At 36.0% G+C, this 25,457-nt stretch overlaps 1 protein-coding gene across 1 annotated transcript in view; it reads right to left on the bottom strand.

The window, feature by feature from the left end:
- Tdo2 (tryptophan 2,3-dioxygenase) overlaps positions 1-18,643 on the bottom strand; it is a 31,897-nt gene extending 13,254 nt beyond the window's left edge. The window contains exons 1-6 of the mRNA XM_013029854.1: positions 18,605-18,643; positions 7,124-7,248; positions 4,626-4,672; positions 4,322-4,427; positions 3,294-3,384; positions 974-1,044 (exon numbers count right to left, since the gene is read on the bottom strand). Coding sequence (XP_012885308.1) covers positions 974-1,044; positions 3,294-3,384; positions 4,322-4,427; positions 4,626-4,660 — 303 coding nt within the window. The 5' untranslated portion in view covers positions 4,661-4,672; positions 7,124-7,248; positions 18,605-18,643. The remainder of the gene's footprint in view (positions 1-973; positions 1,045-3,293; positions 3,385-4,321; positions 4,428-4,625; positions 4,673-7,123; positions 7,249-18,604) is intronic.
- Positions 18,644-25,457: the final 6,814 nt, after the last annotated feature.

Raw genomic sequence — 25,457 nt, 5'->3', positions numbered from 1 at the left:
TGGGCAAGAAAGGAAAAACACTGAGTATCCCATGTAGGTTCGGAGACAGTAAGATGTCTTATACTTTAAAAAGGAATCTTAGAACTCAAATTTTCTGTAAGTACATGCCAGGCTAAGAGCAGTTCTGAATTGTGGACAAAGAATGTTTAGAAGATCAGAATAATTCTTTCTTTAAAATTAGAATATTAGATGAACACAAGGTAGATGTAAATTCTAGAACATCACTCCTACTAATTTCAAAGCAAATTTATTTTTTTAGTTTTGCTTCAGAGAAAATCAACCTACCATGAGGACTTTTAAGGTAAGGATTAAACAAGATCTGGATAAACAGACCCTTCAGGACTGCCATTGACATGCTTTGGAACTGTCCTACACACATTGGAAAGGGCATATGGATGCATGGGGTGCCTTTTCAGGACCCCAGGAAGCAGAAGGGACCAAAGAACACACATTTCTTGAGGGGCGTGGGAAGAAGAAGCCAAATGGAAGTGGGTAGGTGCAACTGCAACTTTTGCCAACCCCTTAGGCTCTATTCTGCCTTCCTCTTATCTTTGTCCTCCTGATCTTTTCTTATTCTGCATTCTCTCTTTCCTTTCTCTTGTTCTTCTCTTCCTTTTCTGTCTCTTGATTCTGTCACTCCTTTTCAACATTTTCTATCTTGTTCATTACCCTTGTATTCTCTACATCGCTATTGCTCATTAGAAATGCAGTTGTATTACCTAAAGGATCTCTCTGTAATCGACCATCATTTATAGCAATTTATTTTAGAGAAAAATGTTGACTTCTACACAAATAGCTTGAAAATGAAAGAAGCCTCACAGCAAAGGCAGTAGGAAAATATAACTAAATAATCTGTTCAGATAGTTTAATTGTTTTAAATATTAGTCATTTCAATAGTTGGTATTCAAATGTTTATGCTAATATTTTCCATTTTTCAACAAAATGTTGTCAAAATCATAATGTAACAACTTACATGGCCATTCTGAAAGATTTCTCTCACAGAATCTAACTCCCAGAGGATTTGCTTAAACCAGAGTTCATAAGCTGTAATAGAAAAATCATTGTCAATTTGGTGCCTCTACACACTAAATTTTTAAAAATGAACATATAAATTAAAAACCCCCAAATGGAAAACAGATGCCCATTTTATGGCACAACTAAATGCTGATGTTACAATTGCCTACAGTTGCTCAATGTGTGAGTGTGCCAGGCTTTCACCTACATTATTACATTTATTATTATTCAACTGATTCCAATGAGCAAACTTAGAGTAGGATACATACCCAATTCATTTCCTGTGTGGGAGCTGGAGGTATACACAGAATAAACAGTGATATGCAGCTTTAAGAATAAATGGAGAAATTAATCATCACTAGCCTAAATGTAAGATTACAAGGTTTATCATTAAAACTCTAGAGGTGAGTAACTTAAAATGCAGTAGATGTGTTGTGTTGTGGTGGTTGTGGTTGTTCATTTATAAAATCAAAACCCTAACAACTCATGGGCCAGGATAAATAAGCCCACTTTGGCCAAATGTGATAAAACAATTAACGGCAAAGTTTCTTATTACTCTCATGGATTATTCCCAAGAAAACCTTTACTGAAGTTGATTCAACATTATCTAGTACACCTTCTTTTAGAATACTCATTCTGATTCTATGGCTATTTAAGTATGAATTCTGTCAAAGAATCCTTCTGCAAAGAAAGAGCTTTGGAGTTGTTTTTCCCTTTCACAGGGGTTACCAAATGGTAAAGCTGACATTAAAGGTAATAACTACTATACTGATGCTATTGAAAAGGAAAGATTTGACTAGTTAGACAAGTTAATTACAAGCAGAAGCCTAAGTCTAACACATTTTGACTCCTTTGTGTTATTAGATTGTTTTGGCAAGCAAAAATGTGTTTTTCACATCTGTATTATTTTCCCTTTCTACCAATAGTTTAACTTCTAGAAATAGGATTTGGTTATATGCATCTATATTTGTTCCTTGAATAGCTAGTATAGTATTGGCTTAATATAAAACCTGAGTTATTTTATGGAAAACATTAGATCGTCAATATAATAATGAAATGAGTACAGGAAGTAAGTAGAATTAGATGCTTCTGGTGTTTCCTATTTTATTCATTTATATAGATTACAGGCTATGGTTTTTGATAATTAGGATGATCTAGTTACAATTTTAAATTATATTTAAAGAGATTTTAGGGAGATGTAATTTTTATATTTGGGCCCAGTGAAAGTCAAACATCTATTGGTATATGTGTCTCTTTTTCAAGTTTAACTTTATGTCACTAGTCCTATGAGCCACTGGCTACTACTATGATAAAAGAATGGAAGGAAAGCATCCTTATTAAATAATGATAGTGACTGTTAAAGGCTTACTGTGTTTTATACTCTAAGTGCTTAATGCACATGATCTTATTTTATCTTTATGGAAAGTCTATTAAAAAGAAAGAGCAAAATTCCTCTCCATTTTACTAATAGAGAAATGGGTTCCAGAGCCCTCATCAACGTGACTAATTGACAAGGGTAAAAATAGTATTCTAAACGGATTTTGAATTTCTAGTTTGTGTTAGGTCACAATTCCTTTTTGACCAATTTGCTTTTGCATCAGCCTACAACAAAAATATAAATATAACACAGGAGTGTCATATGAATACAAATGTGTGCAGCCATGGAAGACGGACCTATATGAGTGATTGGGTCCTGGTCAAAAACAGGACACATGACTATACTGTAACACTGACAACTGTAGAAACAGTGTTTTCTGTTTAGTGGACCACAGGTACATATTCATAAAATGTGTACCCAATTTCAATGCTCAGGAACTTCCAAACTTCTATATTAATACACTTCTGGGCCAATAGCCGCTGGAGTTGATAAATATATCTCAAATTTTACTTTTTTGTTCAGTACTAGATTTTTACAAACAAGTAAATCTGCAATAAATTCAAATGTCATATTCCTTGAAAGTGGTGTGTCAGTATTGAAAAGGGGCACATCTGAGACAGCAAAGTCTTCATGAAATTCTGAGAGATAAAAATCACCCTGGAGCCATGGACAAAGCTGAAGTCCTCCTATGTGACCTCATTAGCATAAGGAAGATAGAGATGACTGATGTAAAATGCAAAAGGGGTCCTGTGAGAATTTATCTCACAGGGAAAAGAATTCTTCAGCTTTTTTAATGAACACGATCCCTTGTTCTTCACCAACTTTTAGATAAAAGATAGCAGCTGTCTTCATAACTGATAATTGGCCACCTGCAATAGTTGTTCAACTCTTTGCAACTTACCTTGATGAGTTATGATGAAAAGATGTTCATCATGGATTTTATTTCCTTTTATTTCACTCTGGAGTTCTTGTGCATTCAAAATTTTTTCCAACTTTAAATGAAAATACAGAAACACTAATTTTAAAATTGAAGAACTTGTATTATGAAATCAACTTTAACATAAGGTAGAAGGCAGTCTAGAAATGGTAGGTCCAAAAATTCTCAAAAAATCTATTTTCCTTTAAATAATGGAGAAGAAATTGAGTTTTGTGAGTTTTTATTCTTCTGAGAAATAAATAACTCTCCTGAGTCTAATAAATATCCTTGTCAAGAATGAGGAAGAGGAAGATAAGGAGGAGGCAGAGCGAAAGAAGGAGAAAAACAGACTTCAAGTGAACCAGAGAGTCTCCAAATACTTCATCTGTTGTTATCTCTCTTTTACTTACTAATGATTTCAAGAAAATAGCTATGTGCCTTTTGCATTTCCACTTTGTGACAAAAGATTCAAGAGAGAATTTGAAATACATTTACACATACCTAGGCTGAAGATTTATTGACTCTCTCTTATTTATCCAAATTATGTAAAACTGCCTGCTATTGACACTGTTTTATTGTTTATACTTTTCTGCCCAGAGTCTGGATTCTGTGCTTTTTATTACACCTCTATCAGAGCTGAATTTTCACTTACAAGCCTCTTTGACTATTCTAAATGGAAGTGGGAAAAGGTATAAATTGGTATGGATATGGATATCTTTAGGTACATAATACTACTGATGATTAAGAAAATGGGAAGGAGAGAAAGAAAGAAAGGCAGACAGACAGACAGGCAGAAAGAAAGAACGAATGGACGGAAGGAAGGAAGGAAGGAAGAAAGGAAGGAGAAAGAGAGGAAGGGGGGACAGGGAGAGAGAGACAGAAATAGAGACCAAGACCAAAAGACAGAGAGAGAAGGGATGAAAGAAAGGAAGAAAAATCAAGAGAAAAAGATGGAAGGAAGTAGAATTTAGTGTCTAAAATAGCAGCTAATATCTGTAGCACTCACTACTTACCTGTAAGTAGTTCCCATAGATAAGCCCTCCTCTGCTGGCTCTATTCACACCTGTTTGTGACTCGTCTTCTTTGGTGCCTTCTAGAGATAGATTCTTAAGAACATACCTACAGTTTAAATAAATAAGAACAAAAAATAGAGCATGAGAAAACACAGCTAACTAATACTCTTACTAATTTTGTTTAGTTTATTAATGAAGGGCATGAATGTGGCAGGGCTGAATACTCTTTAATCTCATACATGAACATGTTTGTTTTGTGCACTTTGAAGAGCCTAACTCCATTAGAAGACAGGTAAATACTCACCCAAAGCTGTTTCCTAAAAACGGACACCCACTCATGGTGAAGAGACACTGTGTTGGGAGCAAGCAGGTTGACTTTAAAACGGTAACATTGAACTTCCCAGATGTTCCACGGCAGCCTTTTATATATCCTGTTTGCCACTCCTCAGCCAATCAGCAGTCTTCTGGGACTCTTAGCTAAGTTCTCATTTCAATTGACACAGAACTGAGCTTCTGTAAACTTTAAAGTGGATTGTCGTTGGGCATAGTTTGTTTGGCTAAGGACTTATTCTGTCAAATTGAATCATCTGACTTGACAAAATCTGCTTTTATATCCAAAGTAACAAACATTAAATAAATCAATAGAGGCCAAATTAAAAAAAATAGCATTTATCTAGTCAAGTCCAAGAGTACATTTCCAGAAAGATGAGCTTCTGAAATGAAAAATATTTATTCTTTCAGATTAGAATAGCCTTAAAAATCCTAAGCTAAAATTTGAACTCAAATGATAAATATTACATTAGAGAAGCAGATACCTGCTCAAAGCCCAAATCCATACCCCCATCCTAACTCCTCTGTTATGTTCTCTAAAAAGTAAGCTCTGAATCTATTGTATTTGAATTTAACTAAACCTTATGGATTTCTTTCCATCTATGGCATACAGATGGCATGATAGTAGGACTTATTTCTGGGTTCATTATATATAGAGAACTTAAAACAATAATAACCATGTGCCCACAATTCTAAACAGTGTTGGTGATAGAGTATTCTTTTGGCCTAGGTTCTGCACACTTGTTTGAGGCTAGTTGAGCAAAGACAGAAGCACATCACCCTGTTCCCAGTCCCTCCGCCCTCCTTACTAAGAGTTCTCCACTAACACAGCACTTCCCATTACTCCAAAAATGATAGATCTTGTCCATTCTACCCAAGTCATTAGATGCCAGAAACTCATTTCTAGTCTTGGCTTTACTATTAATTGTATGATGTGGGCAAAGTGTATTTAACCTCCATATGTATCAACTTCCTCAAATAAATAAATGAAGAGCATTTAAATTGATTGCAATTTTGAAGATACTGTTCTACCCTGAAATCCTGTTTAATTGTTGTTTAAACAGTATCAGATTAAACAATATAAAAATTCTGTGCTGTAAGGGGAACTGAGAATATGGAAATCATATGCTATACCAGTCAAATCTCCTCTGGGTCTGCACAGCTTAGCTGGTCATTGCTGACATTTGAGACAGAGCCTTAGTATAGGAAAGGGCTGGGATCCCTGACATAGTACCAGGAAACAGAAAGGACTTCATAGCCACTTCTTCCTCCACTTGATTTCTCAGTCAAGTGTGCGCTTACTTGTAATAGAGCTAAATAATCTAGTCTAATCTTTCTCAGCCTTTTGGAATATGAAGTTCTCTCCATTTAATGGGTAACATACCGGTGAAGAGAATAAGAAAATGGCTTTTTAGTATAAACTGGAGAATTTTCACATTTTAAGAACAAAATCTTATTCCTTTGTATTTTACTTAAATCTGATGAGTGGTATCAGTTCACTGGTATGTGCTTTTGTAACACCACTGATCATTCAAAGATTGAAATTTGGCCAGGCATCAGAATCTCACACATGTAATTCTAGCTATTACAGAGGCTGCAATCAAAAGAATCATGATTTAAGGATAGGCTGGGCTTGTCAACCAATTACAAGCTGGGGATGGTAGTGCCGGCCTGTCATCCAGGTACAGCAGAAGCCATAAAAAGCAGAAGACAGTCCACTAAAAGTCTAATCCTATCTCAAAAATAAACAGAGCAGCAAAAAGGGCTGGAGGCATGACTTAAGTTATAAAGTGACTAAAACCCTGAATTAAAAGCCCAATGCCAGGGGAAAAATGATATAAGCTTAGTGTTTGGAGAAGTAGTGGACAGATTGCTTACTTCCCTCAGGCAGCAACTGCAACAATAAACCCTCAATTACATATGTTCCTGTTAGGCTTTACAATTAAAAAATCATCATATTCAGGTCATTATCTTGCCAATAGTCAATTTTTTCCAGTTGGATTAGGTTCCAGTCACTCACACCTATAATCTTAGAGACTCAGACATCTGAGCATTGAGGTTTAGAGTCCACTGAGACAGAGAAATTGCTCCAGTACCAACCAAAACAACTGCCAAAGAAATTGGAATCCAAATTATTAATCTGATGTTTCCTTAAGCTTGGGAAAGTTTTTCATTTTATTTTTTAAAAGTACCTTATTTTTTCATTAACCTATTTTCAACTGTTGAGAGAGACAGAGGGACAGAGAGACAGAGAGAGAGACTTTAGGTTTATGTAGTAATCTCTGGTAATCTCAGTTCTTACTATAGATCTCCAGATGTACGTAGTTTATATATACACAGCTAAGAGAAGGAATATGCTAGAGCCAAAATGCTTGGTAAGCATGCTTGTAAGCGGCACATCCTGAGCCCAAAATGAGCCCTAGAAGCCATCACATATGTTTCAGAAATTAAGAAACATAATAATGATTTTACCTTTCAAATGGGTAATAACTGAACCTCAAAAGACAATAAAAAATAAGTGAAGAGTATTAAAGTCAAAGCATGTCTTTTGTTCTTTCTTTGATTTCTAAAGCTGGGATACAAATGAAGAGATGAAGCTGTGAAAACAGTGCAAAGAACATTAGCATTGGCAAGCACCAGTGTTCAGTTAAATTCTACAGTGAAGATAAATCAACAACAACAACAAAAAATTCTTTCAGCCATTACAGAGTTGGTTCTACAAAACACCACATGAAATCTATTGTATAATGTGACATTTTCTTTCACCTCTAATACAAAGGTTAAATCTGTTAGAATACCCCTGGCCCCACCAATCAATTTTGTCCTTTTTTTATTTTCTCTTACTCCACAATTGTCAATTGTGTAAGACTCAGAAGCCCTGAGCCAATAGGAGAAGTCTCATGGATAAATGCTCCAGTACATTGCAACTCCCACAAGGTAATTCCGCTCAAAACATTGATTTTATGAATTTAATCTTCTTTCTTTTATTTCCTGTCCTTCCTTTCTCCTTTCCTTCCTTCCTTCTTTCATTTCCTTCCTGCTTGCTTTCTTGCTTTCCTGCTTGCTTGCTTCCTTTCCTTCCTTCCTTCCTTCTGTCCCTCCCTCCCTCCTTCCTTCCTCCCTCTTTCTCTCTTTTTCCTTTCTTTCTTTCTTTCTTTCTCTCTTTCTTTCTTCTTTCTTTCTTTCTTTCTTTTTCTCCTTCCTTCCTTCCTTCCTCCCTCCATCTCTCTCTCCCTTCCTTCCTTCTTTCTGTTTCTTTGTTTCTTTCTTTCTCCTTCCTTCCTTCTTTCTTTCTTCCTTCCTTTCTTTCTTTCTTTCTTTCTTTCTTTCTTTCTTTCTTTCTTTCTTTCTTTCTTTCTTTCTTTCTTTCTTTTTCTCTTTCTTTTTCTCCTTTTTCTTCCTTTCCTGATTTCTTGCTTTTGAGATAGGCTTTTGTAAATGTAGCTCAGACTAGCCTAAACATAAGATCTTTCTGCCTAAGCCTCCTGAGTACTGGAATAAATTTTTACCACTATAATGATCCCTAAGTTTATTTATCCTGTTTAACGTGGTCAGTTTTGTGTCTCCACCTCCCTACTCTTCCCCTAACCATTTCTATCTTAGAACACCTCTTACCCTTCTTTATGTCCTTACCTGAAGCTCTGAGAAAATCAGACTAATAAATATTTATTTATCATGAGATTCAGTACATTTATTTTCAAAACATTCACCCTTTCTGAAGCAAGGAACATCAGCAACTCAATAAAACAAATGACATACAAATCACCATTGGTAGTATGAAGTCATTTTCTGTTGTTGACATTTCATGTATTTGTAAAGAGGTAGTCTGTCTGGAAAGCATTTAAACCCTTCAGCTAAGTCTCAACTTTATCACATCCATTTGAGCATTCCAAATTTTCTATGATTACACCCATGAACAGCTATTGACAAATAGTATTTGCTTAGTGGTAAGTAGGTAGATAGACTAAAGAAGAAACAGAGAAACAATTATTAGGATACTGATTTGGAGGAAGAGAATAGTTATTGCTTTAGTACTTTCCAAGAGGAAAGCAAAAACTTCTTGGAAGACATTTAGATAAAGTTAATATATGCAGTCTCTATACATATTATAAACAAGGTAAACTGTCACACTTTCTACAGCTTGCAGATTGCTATAGAAAGAAAGTCAGCTTTCTCCTCTGAACTGTGGAATGTGCTATTGGTAAAGAAATAGTTACAGATAAACTTCCATTTCATTCCTTATTTATTATAACCATGAATATCAAAAAAATAATTTGGCTGAGATTGGAAATATGAATTGCAGCCATGTCAAACACAAGCTTATTATGAAAATTGCTTTTGTTTGCTCTTAAGGGTATAACTTGCAGTAACATTCAAATACATATTGATATTTTAATATTCATTTTTCCTGACTAACATGATATATTGCCACTGAAAACTGTGTGTGTGTGTGTGTGTGTGTGTGTGTGCGTGCGTGTGTGCGCACACACACACACATTGCTGTGGAGGTTAAACTCAATGCCTCACATTCTTGCTTGGCTTTTTCCATTTGAGACGTATTCTACCACTTGACCCACACCCCCACTTCCACAGCAGTGAAAACTTTCAATCATGTTTGAGGCTGAAGCTTAATGGTAGAACACTTGCCAAATATGTAATAAGGCCTTCATTCATACCCTAGTGCTAAATACAAACAGAAAATTTAATCAATTAAAAATCTATCCATAAATAATGCTTTTCATAATGTAATTTTAAAACGGTGCTGATAATAAGACATTGTTAAAATTGCCTACCAAGTAGCATTATATAAAAATCTTCATTGTAAAGTTGTTTACCTAAAATTATAATGTGATGTATAATTTTAAAATATTACCAAAAAGTGCACTTATTATAAACCACATAAAACAATAAAATTGTGAAATATTAAGTACTGTTGTCATAATAAATTTAAATCTTATGAAATTTGTGCTTTAAAGGTCAAAATGATTGAATATTATGAGTTTTATAAGCTTCATCTTACCTTTAGTATGAAAATATTGCTAAATACTAAACATAAAAATACTACTAAGAGCAAGTGCATGCTAAGCCAAGCAAATTTATAAAAATTCTCAAGTATTCTTTGAAAAGGAAGAAGGTGGCATTTTCTGATGCTACCTTGATAAGCTTATTTCTAGATGAGCAAAAAATAAATCTATGTAAATCCCACTATGAGAGAACTTAAGACTTGCCACTCTTTTTTTTTTGAGTAGACAGATTTTATTTTATAGCAAACAATTTAAATACAGTTGTCAAATATTGGTCTTTTAAGTATCTTATTTCTGTGGTTAAAGCAAAGTATCACAAACAATATTTGTCAAATTTAGGTTAAGGACTTGCTACTCTTAAGAGCAGCCTGTACAATTTCTGATCCTATTTCTATTATTCCTCCCTTAATATGTCAGAACAAATCCAAATCTCCTAAATTGTCCTTTTCTTCTCACTCTAGAGTTCCCAATCCCTCAGTAATACATTTGCTATAGTTGACCACTGACATGCTTTCCACTATGACTGCTAAAATTAGAGCCATGAATTCCTTTCCAGAGATCTAACAAACTTTCTGGGATCAAAGTCTTGCACTTAGGGCTTCATAGTCAACATCTGATTTTCTGTGTGACTTGCTCACAGGCTGCTCTCCCTTGGCTAAGCCTTGAGTCACTGCTCTTCAGTCTTTTGAACTCAGCCTAGGTCAGGTGAATAGAAGTACAATCAAATCTTATCTTTTTACCACTCCACAAGAGTCAGAGATGAATATAAATGCAATGGATAAACAGCAGCTACTGACAGCTGACACCCTAGAAAGAAACAGCATGGGTAGTTTCCTAAGAAGAAAATAAGCTCATATTACAGTTAATTGTAACATTAATTATAATTACAAGTAATTATAAATCATATTCATTACAATTAATATTACAACTAATGCAGAATCTAATTCATATAGTAAATTTCTTAGTATGCATATGGAGTACGACATTTGTGCAAAATGAAGCCTTTTAGGTGTAGCAATGCATACTAATAATTCTAGCTTATGGGAATTAACGACAGGAGAATAGTGAGCTCGAGCTCAGTCCTGGAAAAATATTAATAACAACACTGGGAGGACTGGCTTACATGATAGAGTGCCTGCCTAGAAAGCTAAGGCCCTGAATTCAATTTTTAAAAAAGGAAGAAACATCATAAGTCATAAGTTAAAAATTTGTTGCCACATACTTGGGTGTACCTTAACAACCAAATGAGAAGAAATCCATCTAAACTGATAGAGTAAAATGTCAACAAGACACTAAGCGATTCATGCTTCTAACCCAATAACAGGTGAAATGGTTACTTTTTTGGGGGGAGATCCGGTCGTGGGGCCTGAACTCTGGGCCTGGGCACTGTCCCTCAGCTCTTCAGCACAAGGTTAATGCTCTACCACCTGTGCCACTTCCGGCTTTTTTCTTTTTGCTTATGTGGTCCTGAGGAATCAAACCCAGGGCGTCATGCATGCAAGCCAAGCGCTCTACCACTGAGCCACCTTCCAAGCCCGAAATAGTTAATATTTCTACACACTCTTTACTACTTTTTAGTACTTTAAACAGAACATGGGTTTTCTCTCTGAAATGACAGAGAATCTATTTAAAAATTATATTTGGTAGTAAAAGCCTGGGAGACTAATCTCCAAATAACAAAAAACAAAAACAAAACAAAACAAAAAGCCACTCAAGTGGTAAGCTCTAGCCTTCAGCAAAGAAAACTAGTGGACAGTGCCCAGGCTCTGAGTTCAAGCCCCAGGATAGGCCAAGCATCAGTGACTCATTTCTGTTAACTCTAGCTATTCAGAAGACTGAAATCTGAGGACAAGGTTCAAAACAAGCTTGGGCAGAAAAGCCCATGAGACTCTGATCTCTAATTAACTAGCAAAAAAGCCTGAATTGGAGGTAAGGCTTAAGTGGTAGAGTGCTGGCCTTGAGCAAAAACCCAGCTACTCAGGAGGCTGAGATCTGAGGATCATGGTTTGAAGCCAGCCTAGGCAGAAAAGGGTATGCGATTCTTTTCTCTAATTAATCACCCCCAAACCAGAAGTGGAGCTGTGGCTCAAAGTAGGAGAACACTAGCCTTCAGCAAAAAAGCTCAGGGATAGCTCCTAGATCTTGAGTTCAAGTCCCAGTACTGGCATGCATATGTGCGCACACACATACATAAATAAACAAAATAATAGACTAAATTAAGGCCTGTAGCTAACTGTAAGTGTGCTTACCCAGTACATGTGAGTCTCTGATTTACTCCTTAGCACCGTAAACAAAATGAAATAACATACCACAGTACAAGTCATTTTAAGTGCTGGTTTAACCTTATTACCAGATTATTTATGTTTGTAATAAAAGCCTTCCTTCAGTCAGTGTACTAAAACTGCCTATGTAACAAATCAGGGTCTGAAATCTTGGTGTTGAATTAATAAACAAGACAGACGCAAAGCTATTTTCTCACTAATAGTGAGAGGGGAAATGGCCATTAAAAATGAAAACAAATTCCCAACAAAAATGGCAAATTTAAATCACAATAAAAGAGGGTAAAGAGATAAAAATCACACAAAGTGATATGACCCAGAAATAGGGTGGATCAGCTACTAATATAAATCTGTGCTTGCTTGTTTTTGCCTTGCTGGGATGGAGCCTAGGGCTTTACATATGGTAGGTATGTCTTCTCTCACTAAGCTACTTCTCAATCTTCAACACATGACATTTTGTTGAAGATTAAAATATACACAGTTTGCCTAGGAAGTTTTTTTCCAAATCTACTATTGTTATTCATCACACAAGGGAAGGCTATGGAGTAATACTTCCTCCATGTTCTTAAACAGTAGTTACAAAAATTAAGGTTTCTGGAATCAAATGCTAGCTCTACATACAGATTTAGATTCTGAATGGATTTGTAAAAACCTTCAAAATGGCCGAAGTATAAGGTGAAATTTAAAGAAATTTAAATTTAAAGAAATCAGTCAATAAACTTTTGCTGGACCGAACACAATTGGAAAAGTCCTAGTCTGAACTCATCAACACCTTCTCCCTCACATAAGAACTTGAACATCTTACCTGGGAATTCAGAACTTCCTGTGTGGGCAGGTAAATTTAAACATAGAAGAAGGAGCATGATAACGTAACTAGTGGTGAATTGGCCTTGATACTCCTTCCAAGTGACAGGAAATCCAAATATGACTAGAGTTTTCCATGAAGAGGGAGTTTCTGGTGTTGGCTGTGGTCTTGCTGCATGAAGGGACAACCCCAGCCTCTTATGATTCCTACATGTGGTGTAAAATACTATGGGTGAACTGGATGCCAGTGGGTCATGCCTGTAATTTTACCTATTCAGGAGGCTGAAATCTGAGGACTTCAGTTCAAAGCCAGTCTGGGCAAGAAAGATGAGACTCTTAACCACCAAGAAGCTAGAAGTAAAGCTGTAGCTTGAATGTTAGAAGGTGAGCCTTGAGCAAAAAAGTTCAGAAACAACACCCAGGCCAAGTTCAGGTGTCAGGACTGACACACAAATACAAATATGGATGATCCATGACAATTTTTATTTTATATATTATGCCTTCTCTGAATGGCTTCCACTTGTGGTACTTTTCAATGGAATTCCTTTAATCTCAGAAATGGGTGCTTGTTTTGCTTTGCCTCCAAAGAATAGTTGGTACTTGTCTCTTGGTAAAAGCTAATGTTTGTATTGTATACAATGGACACTCAAAAGCATTACTATAAGGTTCTTTTGGTTGTTCTTCCATTTTTATCCTACTGCTTGTTTAAAATACACACACAAACACACACACACACACTCACACAAAGTAAAAAAATTCATTCACTTAACAATGCTTCATACCACCCAATGTTTGCTCCAAGGGAGAGGTCCTAGCAAATTAAAAGACTTCAAGGAAAAAAATGGTCTTTGATATTTTTGCCTTAATATTAAATATATACATCATAACAAAATAGCTATATGAAAATACAGCACGGATCAACATGCCATTTCATTTACCAGGTTACCACCTCCAGGAAACAACCAACTATTAACTTGAATCATATCATCTCCAAATTTTTCCATACCTTGAAAAAAACCCAATGGTTCTAAACATAGTTTTAGGCAAGACTTTCATTTCCATTAGAAACTGTCAATATATATATATATATATATATATATATATATATATATATATATATATATAATTTGCTAACTCTTACTACACAGTTTTGCAAAATCACATTCATAAAAGTGCAAGGGCTATTTCAACTGGTTTATCTTACTCTACTGAAAACCTTCCTAAAAACATTGGTTCCTGGAAGCTGAAGCATATGATGCCTATTCTAATCCCCTGGTCCTTGAACCACTGAGACCTGGAGATGAGTTTAAAATGTTCCTGTATCATAAAACAGTGACTTGCTATGTATGAGTAACCTGAGGATGGTTGCAAACTCTCAGTCTTCCTTCTTTTCAAATACTGGGTTACAGGTAAGCATTACCAAGTCTGGATCCTATTCACATCCTAATGTCTTATGTATTTATTTATTTGTATTTATAATCCTGGGATTTGAACTCAAGGTCTTGCTCTTGCTAGGAAAGTGTTCTGCCACATGAATCACACTCCTAACCCTTTTTGCTTTAGTCGTTTACCAGATTAGGCCTTAAATTTTTGCCCAGGGACAATCTTATATAAAGGCCCTCCTATCTATACCTCCCGAGTAGCTGGGACTACAGACACACACCATAACCCTCAGCTTTAGAGTTATTTTGAAATAATTCTTTCTCTCTCCCTCAAAACCCATTCTCCTTATTGTTGCTATTTTCCACACCTTCTGCATCACCTTCCTCCACTATTACCTACCTTGTCTACTAGCATTTTCTTCATCTGTTCTCCTTTTTGATTTCCTGAAGCTTTCAATCTCATGTGAGTGAATCAAAAACAGCCTGGCTTTTCAACTCTACTTTTTTTTTTGTGTGGAAATACCATACACGGGGTTTATAATTACATGGGCAAGATAACGAGTAATTTCTTATCAAGCATTGTTGCCTCCTCTTTGTTTACCCTTTCCATCCCTTCACATACTCTGCTCTCCCCCCACCCCCGACCCTCCCTCCCCACCAAGTTGTAAAGTTCATTTTTCCACATAACGACTTGTACATCTCATTGTTGCAATGGGTCCACCTGCATCCCTTAAACGATTTGTTTTTTTCCCTTCCCCTCCACAAATTATACCAACATCAAATACAATGAAAGCAGGGGTTATACTGTGGGGGAGGAACATACAAAGCAACAAAGAAATAATCTTATAAATATGTTAGAAACAATTGCATGAAAGAAAAAAAAACATTTGAGTACTTATCTTGGGGTTCATTTCCCTCAAATCTACTTTAAGATATCGCCTCAGCCAGTACTGTAGGAGTTAGTGACTAGACCTGTACTTCCCATACTGATCATTTAAACTATGGCTGTCCCACATTGATATTTGAGTATAAAATGCACACCAGCTTATAACAAAAATAAATAAACAATACAAAACACCTGAAAAATAGTTGCCTACTATAATCTTTTATAGCATATATAATCTATTTATATATTATACATAATATATGTTATGTATAATCTTTTATATTATTTGTTTAAATGAAGTTTCTAGGATCCATTTCTTAGAGGTTATAGGAGGATCTAAAATTGCACATGTCTTGTCCTTTGTTTCTACTGGATATAAGCTTACACCTATCTCCAGCAAACACCTGTTACCTTTTGTCATTTTAATTTCCTGCATACCTTTTAATTCTACCCTTTTCTATTCACAGGTCACTCATTCTTCAATTTTGATTCCACAATCTTCTTAATACCAAGAGGACTTTGAGCTAACTGAGTTTTCCCTTTTCCTCTCCTCTTTTATGTCCTCATATCTCCCCATCTGGCTGCTCTTCACTGACCAGGGTTTACAACAACGTCTTTCAGTACCAGCCTAGCTACATCTCATCATTTTTTGCTCTGATAACTACATGTGGCTTGAGGAAAGAAACTCAAACTATGCTTACCTTGATATATATCAAACTCTTCACCATGCAACTCTTCTTAATAACCCTTTTGTTGAGGAAGTTGGAAACATGTTGTGATGCCCTCATCAAAAATCCATCTCAGCCCGGCGCCAGTGGCTCACACCTATAATCCTAGTTACTCAGGAGGCTGAGATCTCAGGATAGCAATTTGAAGCCAGAGCAAGCAGGAAAGCCAGTGAGACCCTTATCTCCAATTAACTACCAAAAAAGCCAGAAGTGGAGGTCTGACTCAAGTGGTAGATCGTTAGCTTTGAGCAAAACTTCTTCATGGACAGTGCCCGTGCCCTGAGTTCAAGCCCTAGGACCAGCATGCCCTCCCCCTCCCTGGCTCAAGTCATCTGATTTTTGTGTGTGTTACCTAGGGCTACTGTGAAAGAGTTATACAACCATAAGAGAAACCAAAGTATGGGGCTACTGTTTAAATCACCACAAAACTGGTGGTCAGAAGTAAAAAAATCTAAATGGCTAAAGATGGAAAGTCAACATGTCACAAGGGCCATATTCCCTTCAAAGACTCTAAGGAGAATCCTTGATACATATCCAACTTTGGGGGCTCCTGGCAGCAATAATCCTACCGTCTACCTCTATCTCTACCTAATCTTCTTTTCTGTATTACTCAATATCCACATCTCCTTCTCTCTGGATCTTATAAAGAAAACTTGAATTTAAGAATCTTGTAAGTAAAGCCCGGTGTCAGTGGCTCACGCCTGTAATCTTAGCTACTCAGGAGGCTGAGATCTGAGGATCATGGTTCAAAGCCAGCTCAGGTAGGAAAGTCCGTGAGACTCTTATCACCAATAAACCAGAATCTTGTAAGTAAAAGATGATTTTTTTATGAGATCCTTAAACTGTGATATTTACAAAGACCTTATTTAAATAAGGTCAAAATTCTAAATTTCTGAAGACACTTACTTTTTTTTTTTTGTCAGACGTAGGGCTTGAACTCTGGGCCTGGGTGCTATCCTTCAGCTCTTCAGCTCAAGGCTAATACTCTACCACTTCAGCCACAGCTCCACTTCAGATTTTCTGGTGGTAAATTGGAGATAAGGGTCTTGCAGACTTTCCTGCCCAGGCTGGTTTTGAACCACAATCCTCAGATCTCAGTCTCCTGTGTAGCTAGAATTATAGGCATGAGCCACCAGCACCCAGCTGAAACTTAAATTTGGAGTAACTATTTCTTCTACTATGCTATGTGAAATGTTTTTGGAGAAAAAAAACTTTAAATCATTTATATGATTTGGTGGTCTCTGGTGATTTGTGATTTTTTTGACTGTTTTCCATCTTTTTGTTTTTGTTGTTTCACCTTGTATTTCCACATGACTTTTAATTTTTCATTAACAGTACCTTCAAAGGTATAGAAAAACAATATATCAGTGTTTTGCTTTTGAGTACTTAAAGGGTAAATTTCTCCCAAATGTTCTATTACACAAATATAACAGATCCAGACACACTATCCAAGTAACCTTGACCCACCATGGCTGGTACTGTATGAACACACGCTGTTGCAACCTCATGGGCTTACAAGTTAAGCATTAGTAACACCCTTCCCCCTACCTTAACCAGTAAAATGACACTTTTGATACTTCACAGGAAATCTAGAGGGTGTTTAAACAGGGACTGTGTCCCTCATGGCTTGGTCACAGCTGAGAAACAAACAGAAACCGCCCACAGGCTGAGCCAATGACAGAAAAAGGAAAAACACTGGAGCAAAAAGCCATCAGCTTCTCAGAGCCTTTATCTGTCAGAAGATAGAGCACAGAAGCTAGTTAACGTACAAATAAATAGGAACAGTTCATGACACTTTTAATTAATACTTGTCAGTGATCAACACAGACATATAATATTTTACTTCCTCAACATACAATGGTTCTACATATTATAAAGAGATTCCTCCTATATTTAAAGACCTAAAGATGCACATTTCGTTGAATTAGGATTTATAAACAAAAGAACTCTATTCTGGTGAAAAGTACAATATAACAAATATAGAAAATAATAAATATAGAATAAAGAAATAATATAGAAAAAAAATGGAAAGGGTGAAGTTTGTTTTCTCCTGTCCAAAAAGTTTATAAGTATGGTTTCTAGTATGTCTGTCTAATATATACATACGTATATATACATATATACATATGTATATGTGTGTACGTATGTGTGTATATGTATATATGAAATATAAGATATATATGTATGCTATATCAGGAGTAACATTTTGAGTTATTTTTACAAAGCATACAGAAGTCAATATAGTTGAAACCATTCAAATAATTGAGAGCCAAGATAATAACAAACACGTCTCCTTTTCTCCTGTATGATTGATCTATCTTAAGACATTACAAGTTTGAATGCTCAAATTATTTTTTCTTCTACAATATATTTTGAGTTTTTTGCTATTAGCAAATGGTTATGGAAAATTGGTAAACACACTAAGCTAGTTTTACTTAGTTTTTCCAGTAAGTGAGTCAATGTAAAATAACTTCTTAAATGACTAACCAGTGAAATAATTTGCAACGAATTGAAAAACTATCCATAAATTGACAAGAGTGATTTGTGGTTTTTATGAAATCAAGAAGGTCAGAAAGGAAAAGTCAGTAAACAATACCAACAAATAAACCCAGAAAGCTTGAAATATGTATATATATATATATATGTTTTCTTTTTCTAAACATCATAGTCTTCACTCTTCCTGCAGAGATTCATTAATTTATGCAAAATCATTGTAGGACAGATTGGGAACAAGATATTCTTTTCTCAAATAATTGCCTGTACAGATTACTTATTAATTACGAAATGACAAAGGTGTTTCACAAAGGAGAAATCTGGCAGGTATCTCTTTACTGGACAGGGAGAACTCACCACACCAAGCATGCAGGAGAAACTGAGTGTACCTCCTTGCTTCCTGGATGCACGATGAAGCAAATGTCAGGTCTCTGACTCCTACATAAATATTTGACCTGAACCCAGTCATGAAGCTAGGCTGGACAAACCTGAATGGAGAGGTCTTCTGCAAAACATCTGACAGGGATTCTTTTAAAACAGCAAAGAAATGAAAAGATAGGGATTTCTTCTGGATTAAAGAAGACTAAACATATAAAAACTGAAAGCAATCTATGATCTTTGTTTTGATTCTTGTGGAAATTAAATACTATAAAGTTAATTTATAGAAGCATATTGACTATTTGAACATAGATTGAATATTAAATAATAGTGTCGTATAAAGGTAAGTTTTCCTGAATGAGGTCCTAATGTTACATTTATTCAGGAGATGTTTGATTCTTAAAAGGCAGAAGATGATACATTTAGGGGTGATGATCAAAAATGTGGAATTAGGATAAAAATTGCTACAATACAAAATATTTAAGCATGCATTTCTTCTGAGTAAAGATATATACATTTATTCACATAATCACAGTATGGGGGAAATTATGAATATGACTTCATATACTCATTAGAATTCAAAACCTTATATACTCTATTTTTTCCTACAAAGGAGAGAAGAAAAGGGAGTTTTGGGTGAATGGTAAATGGTTGTTTTAGGGGAATCCAGTGGCTTTGGAGAACAGACTACAGCCTGGGGCAAAGTTCATTTAACAAACCTAAAACAGACTGAGATGATAAAATCTTCTCTTTGAGATAGAAATAAAGGACAATGGCATGTGACAAAATTTTCCCAGTGTCTTGACATTCTTCAATCTTCTTCTTCTTTTTTTTATAACACAAATTCATTTTTTTATTCTTCTTTTATCTTGTGGTAACACAACCGTGGAATACTTTAATTCACTTTTATTAGCCTTTAAAAAGACTAATATTGCTATAAACGTTGCACAGAAGAATTATTCTGCTGACAAGTGACCACAAAACTTCCACAGTTCAAGCAAACCAAAACTGAATATGGATCTTTAAAAGATGCATAGACATTTGGCATTCATGAATATTACTTCAACTCTCTCTTGGAGATGTCTACTACTCTGCTTTCAATATCTAATTTCTTAAGGGCATAACATTTTAAAGCTAGATTTAGAATGAAAATTTTATTAAATTAACGTTCTCAAAGTAAATCAAATTAAGTAAGAGTTTAATTAATGAAAGCTCACAGAAGGGACTTAAGATCTGGTATTTTTTTTTCTTTTTTTCCCTTGATGTGTCTGGACTTTGGACATTTGCAAAGGGCTTCTTCCTGGGCTAGGAGGGCAAGAAAGGAAGGGAGCATATGAGCCTTGATTCTAGGGCAAACTCTCTGGCCTTTTAATTTCCTCTGTATTAAAATGCTCAGCATGCTAGAACACGCCATCCTGTGATGGCAGTGGGGGAGGGGCTGCCAATTCCCCAATTTTTCTCTTTTGCATCTGGTTTGCGTTTACTTGACTTTTTTTTTTTTAATCCAACCATATTTGTTTGCTTCTAATGGCTGGAAAGCACTCTCAGGTATGAGGATCATTACGACATGCGTGACCTTTGGGTCTAGTTTCTCTCTCACCTCTGCACAGAAAGAGTCAAAGGGTAAGAATTGAACTGAACTTGGCAGTTTCCATAATGAGATGGAGGAAATATATGGTATGGACTACTTTGTGGGGGTCTAATGAGACCTAAAATATGGAGCAAATGATGGGTTAGAGAGAGGTGCCTAATGGCTTGTATAGATTATTACTACAAGGATAGGCAGGCACTTGTAAGGAAATGAGTATGTACACTTTTCCTGGGAAGGAGCAGAAAAGTGGCGATGTTGTTTGCATATTTTGGGAGTAGCATGTGGGTAGTTCATCATCAGTTTCTTGGAATGAGAGGAAGCATATCTAGTTTCCCAGGAAAGAGAGGAAGTCAAGATGATAGATCTGCATTTCTTAAGGAGGACTGCTCTTGACTCCACTCTCTGGCAACTGCTGACATAGAAGCTTCTTGGTTTTGATTATGGTTTACTTCTTTGAGTTTTGCTCTGTGCTTCTTGGAGCAAATCTGGAGTAGTGTTGTTCGTTTTTGAGGCTATTTTGTCTTTAAGGCTCAAGTCTGGAGATGAGATCTTGCAAAGGATATTGAAATTTTCCAATGGTTCCTCAGCAAATAAAGTTCTATTCCTTTCAAAAGCTTTCTAAGCTTGTCCAGGGAAAAGAGTACAGAGCCTGAAACCTTCTAATCCCCTGTGATCCTACACTGAGTCACAAAGTTTTAAAACATAACGTTATAAAGGCTTATTTTACTGTAAGTATGCACTTTTTAAAATAAAATGTTGATTAAGAATTAATAATGAATAGTTTAATAATTTCCTTATGTCACAATCATATCTACAATAAAAGTACAAAGCTGGAACAGATTATTTAGTCTTGCAACAGTATTATTGGTTGCCTTTTATCTACTTTATATTTTAATATGGAGTTGGATAGATAACAAAGTAGGCCAGCAGGCACAATGCCACATTTCTGGATATTTTATTCTTCCTTCTTTTTTTTCCCCTAAGCTGACTAAGAAAGTGAAGTAAGTTGGGCCCCCATAGCTCATGTTTATTATCCTAGCTACTCAGAAAATTGAGATCTAAGAATACACATTTGGAGCCAGGCTCAGCAAAAAAAATCCAAGAGATTCTTCTCCCCAGTTAAGCAGCAAAAAGTTGGAAGTGGACGTGTGGCTCAAGTGATGGAATACCAGCCTTGAGCAATAAACCCAAGCAAAAGCACAAAACCATGAGTTCAAGTCCCGGGACTGGCAAAAACAAAAACAAAAATAGAATTAGTGAAGTATTCCGTGTCATATCTTTTCAAGTAAACCCTGCAGTCTCAAACTTCCTTGTCTAAATCTAAAGGAATATTTTGAAATAGTCTTCTTATCAATGTCCATTTATTGTCCTACTAGCAGAGAATTTGCCTAGCTGGTGAAACGTCATCGGTTACAACTCCGCAAAGAAAACGTAAAAACAAAAGCAGGAGCCATATATGCCAGTTCAACAAAATAGAACTTTTTTGTTATTAAAGGCCTGAGTAGTTTTCAAAAAAATGGAATTAATGGAAGATAGTTGAAGAATGCCCACCTGTGTCTGGGCATAACTCATACTGGTGAGAATAAGCATATCTTCCTAGACACTGGACACTGATTGCAAATGCTGCTTTGTTTCCTGAGGTTACAACAAGGTCAGATAAAAGGTTTATTCCTTAATCTGTCTGTACTCTTTTATTTGACCTTTTGAATTTTTTAGTATTAATGGATCATTTTCTGCTGCTGGTGTGGGTAGTAGAGGGGTGGCAGGTGGTGATACTTCAGAACACCCTTCAATCTTACTGAGTTAGGTTTGCTATTATTTACCCAGCTCTATGTGTGAGTGTAGTGAGGCTGGAACAAGAGAAGTCATTTGAAAATCTCTCTTCTGTCTTACATCCTAGCTATTAGCATCAGCTGCCCTGACCTGGAAGGCATAAGAAGAGAAGTACGAATTTAACTTTAATGAGTTTATTTTAAAGAAAGTTAACAAATGATGAGTTCATTTTTAAGAAAGTTAACAAATGATGGTTTAAGAAGAACAAGAAATACATAACTTTTGACTTTAAACAAGAAGATAAAGGAAAATGGCAAAATATTTCCTAACTATACAAGAATTTGACATTAAAATTTCATGAAGTCACTAACAAAATAGCAGTAAGGAATGAAGTATATTTTATAACAGAATAGAACTATATGTGACTGGTGACTGTAATGGGTTACAGTCTAGAGAGGACAGATTGAGAGAATCATGGTTCCAGGCCAGCTTATGCAAAAAATTAGTGTGACTTCACCTTAACAATTAAGCTGGGTATAGTGTAATATATCTATTTCCAGGCAGGTGGTAGACACAGGGAGGTGGATTATGGTTCAAGGATAGCCTGAGCCAAAAGCCTGAGATGCTGCCACTAAAATAACTAAGGCAAAAAATATGCTGGCAGTGTGGCTTAAGTGTTAAGAGTCCAAAGTTCTGAATATAAACTCCAGAGTCACTAAAACAACACACAGAACATTTACAAAACAAAACATGGGAATTATTAGATCAGTTTAACAAAGATCAAATACTTTCATTGTTTTTAATGTCATAGGAGAGAGAAACAAGTTTGAGCAAATCATAATAAAAAGTAGTAGATTTCTTAGGTATAATTAATAAATATATCCAGATACATGCAGGCTCATATACACAAACATATTATGAACAAGAACATATTATGGTGTTTGTAGGGGAGAATTCTAATGATGTAACTCCTTTGAACAACTACTATATTATCTAACAAAATAAATACTAGGGCTGGGCATCAGTGGCTCACATCTGTAATCCTAGGTACTCAGATGGCTAAGTTCTGATAATCATGGTCCAAAGCTGGCCTGGGAAGGAAAGTCTGTGAGACTCTTATCTCCAATTAACCACCAAAATGCTGGAAGTGGAGTTGCCCAAGTGGTAGAGCATTAATTTTTAATGTAAATGCTCAGGGACAGTGTCTATACCCAGGGGTCAAGTCCCGGACTGACACCAAAAGATAAGAATAAACGAATAAATAGCATGCATGCATATATACATACACATGCGTACATACATACAAGGAAGCTGGTACTTGAGGTGGGGGGGGTCAAGGGAAGGGGTAGACAAATGAAGAAAGAAGGGGGTTGTAAAGAATACAGTAACAATATCCAATGCATAGCCTATGAAACTAGGAAAATTGAAGAGTTGCTAGAGTTGAGAGGTTTACATAGGAAAGAGTAATGAAAGGGGAAATACAGATCTCCCCTGACATATTGGAGTGTAACCTCCTTTCACAGTGACTTAAAAATAATAAGAATATATTTTTAAAAAATAAGTTCCTTGCTTTTCTTTAATTTATTGCCTTTCTTCCATGGTGATTTTCTTGCCCTTTTCTTTTGTTGTACAGAAGCATTAGAGGAGGGCATCAAAAAGTTGTGGCCAAGTAATAAAAGAAAAGTAAAAGTAGTTAATGGACTTGAGGCACATTTGCACTGGTGACTTAGGCCATGTAGCTGAGGGAATGTATCTCTGGAGGGCACTTTGGCCATTCTTTCCACATTTCATTCCAGAGGAGCACTACCTCCCATGGTCTTTCCTGCAGCACCTTCAGCCTGGCCTGCCTTGTATGATTTCACTCTACTTTTTACCAGGTGGACAGCAAACATAAAGCAACTTATGGACTTTTCCTTTTGCAGTCCGAACAATGAAAACAAAAATCTAGGCTTTGTTTGGCACATTAACACATACTTGTGGACATCCTAAATGCCCTGTGGAGAGCTATTACAAAAGAACAAAGAAAGAAAGCTGGTATTCTTCTCAGTAGTGCCAGAATTCTTAAGACTATACCTGAATTTGTAATTAATTCAAAAGGAGATCTTTCATGAAGAAACTCATGCATCATATTACCGCAGATTAAATATCATTTCTTTCTTTCTTTGCTTCTTATTTTTTTGGTCGGTCGTGGGGCTTGAATTCTGGGCCTGGGCACTGTCCCTCAGCTCTTCAGCTCAAGGCTAGTCCTCTACCACTTGAGCCATTGCACCACTTCCAGTTTTCTAATGGTTTATTGGAGATAAGAGTCTTACAGACTTTATTGCCCCAGCTGGCTTTGAACCTCGATCTTCAGATCTCAGTCTCCTGAGTAGCTAGGATTACAGGCTTGAGCCACCAGCACCCAGCAGCTTGTTTGTTTTGATACTGATATTTGCACTTAGAATCTTGGCCTTCCTATGCAGGATCTAATTTTTGAGCCATACTTTCAGTCCACTTGAATGTCTTAGTTTTCTCCCAGTAAGACTAATTTGAACTTTCATGACTAAGAATTTTCATGTTCCTAAATGTATGTAAACTATTTATACTGTAACTCTATTGATGGTAGATGCTTAAGAAACATCACCATAGTAATAGATTCCAAGAGATACATGCAATTCCTAGGTGCTATCTAGAGATGGCAGCATTTACACAATAATGTATAGCCTTCAGTTTATAGTTGAATAATTGTAATTTCTCAAAAAAGATTACTATAAAATTAGCCCATGTATTTTACTTAATTTATACTATTTTTGTAATCTAAGGTGATATTATCTAGTGTTTCATTTTTTTGCTTTTTGCTTGTTAGGAAAAAACTTCAAGGAAAATATATTCTTTTCCCCAAAAAACTCATTCCAACTTCATTTTGATTCAGAGTTGCATGAAGAGAAAGATAGACCCACTATCCCAAGTGGGTCACGTTAGTGTCCTCTGGTTGTCAGAGGCTGCAGTCTGGTGGCTCATGTCTGCAATTCTAGCTACTTGGGAGGCTGAAAGCTGAAGTTCACAGTTGAAAGTCAGCCTGGGCAGGAAAAGTTCTTGAGATTCTTGTCTCCAATAAACTGCCCCACTCCTCCCACCCCCAACCCAGAAGTAGAACTTTGGCTTAAGTACTTGAGTGCTAGCCTTTAGCAAGTAAAACTTAGGGACCCTAAATTCAAGCACAGGACCCAGGCAAAAACGAATAAATACCTAAAATAAAACAAAAGCACAGATACATGGCGGGATTTATCATTGGATCAAGAAAATGTGGTATAGATACACAATGGAATTCTACGCCTCGATCAGAAAGAATGACATTGCCCCATTTGTTAGGAAATGGAAAGACTTGGAAAAAATTATATTAAGTGAAGTAAGCCAGGCCCAAAGAAACATAGGTCTCATGGTTTCCCTTATTTGCAGTAACTAGTATATGTCTGAGACCAGCAGAAA

This window comes from Dipodomys ordii, unplaced genomic scaffold, assembly GCF_000151885.1.
Source record: "Dipodomys ordii isolate 6190 unplaced genomic scaffold, Dord_2.0 Scaffold123, whole genome shotgun sequence".
NCBI classification, from domain to species: domain Eukaryota; kingdom Metazoa; phylum Chordata; class Mammalia; order Rodentia; family Heteromyidae; genus Dipodomys; species Dipodomys ordii.
The sequence above is the reverse complement of the archived record's forward strand: the minus strand, read 5'-3'. Positions and strand labels throughout refer to the sequence as shown.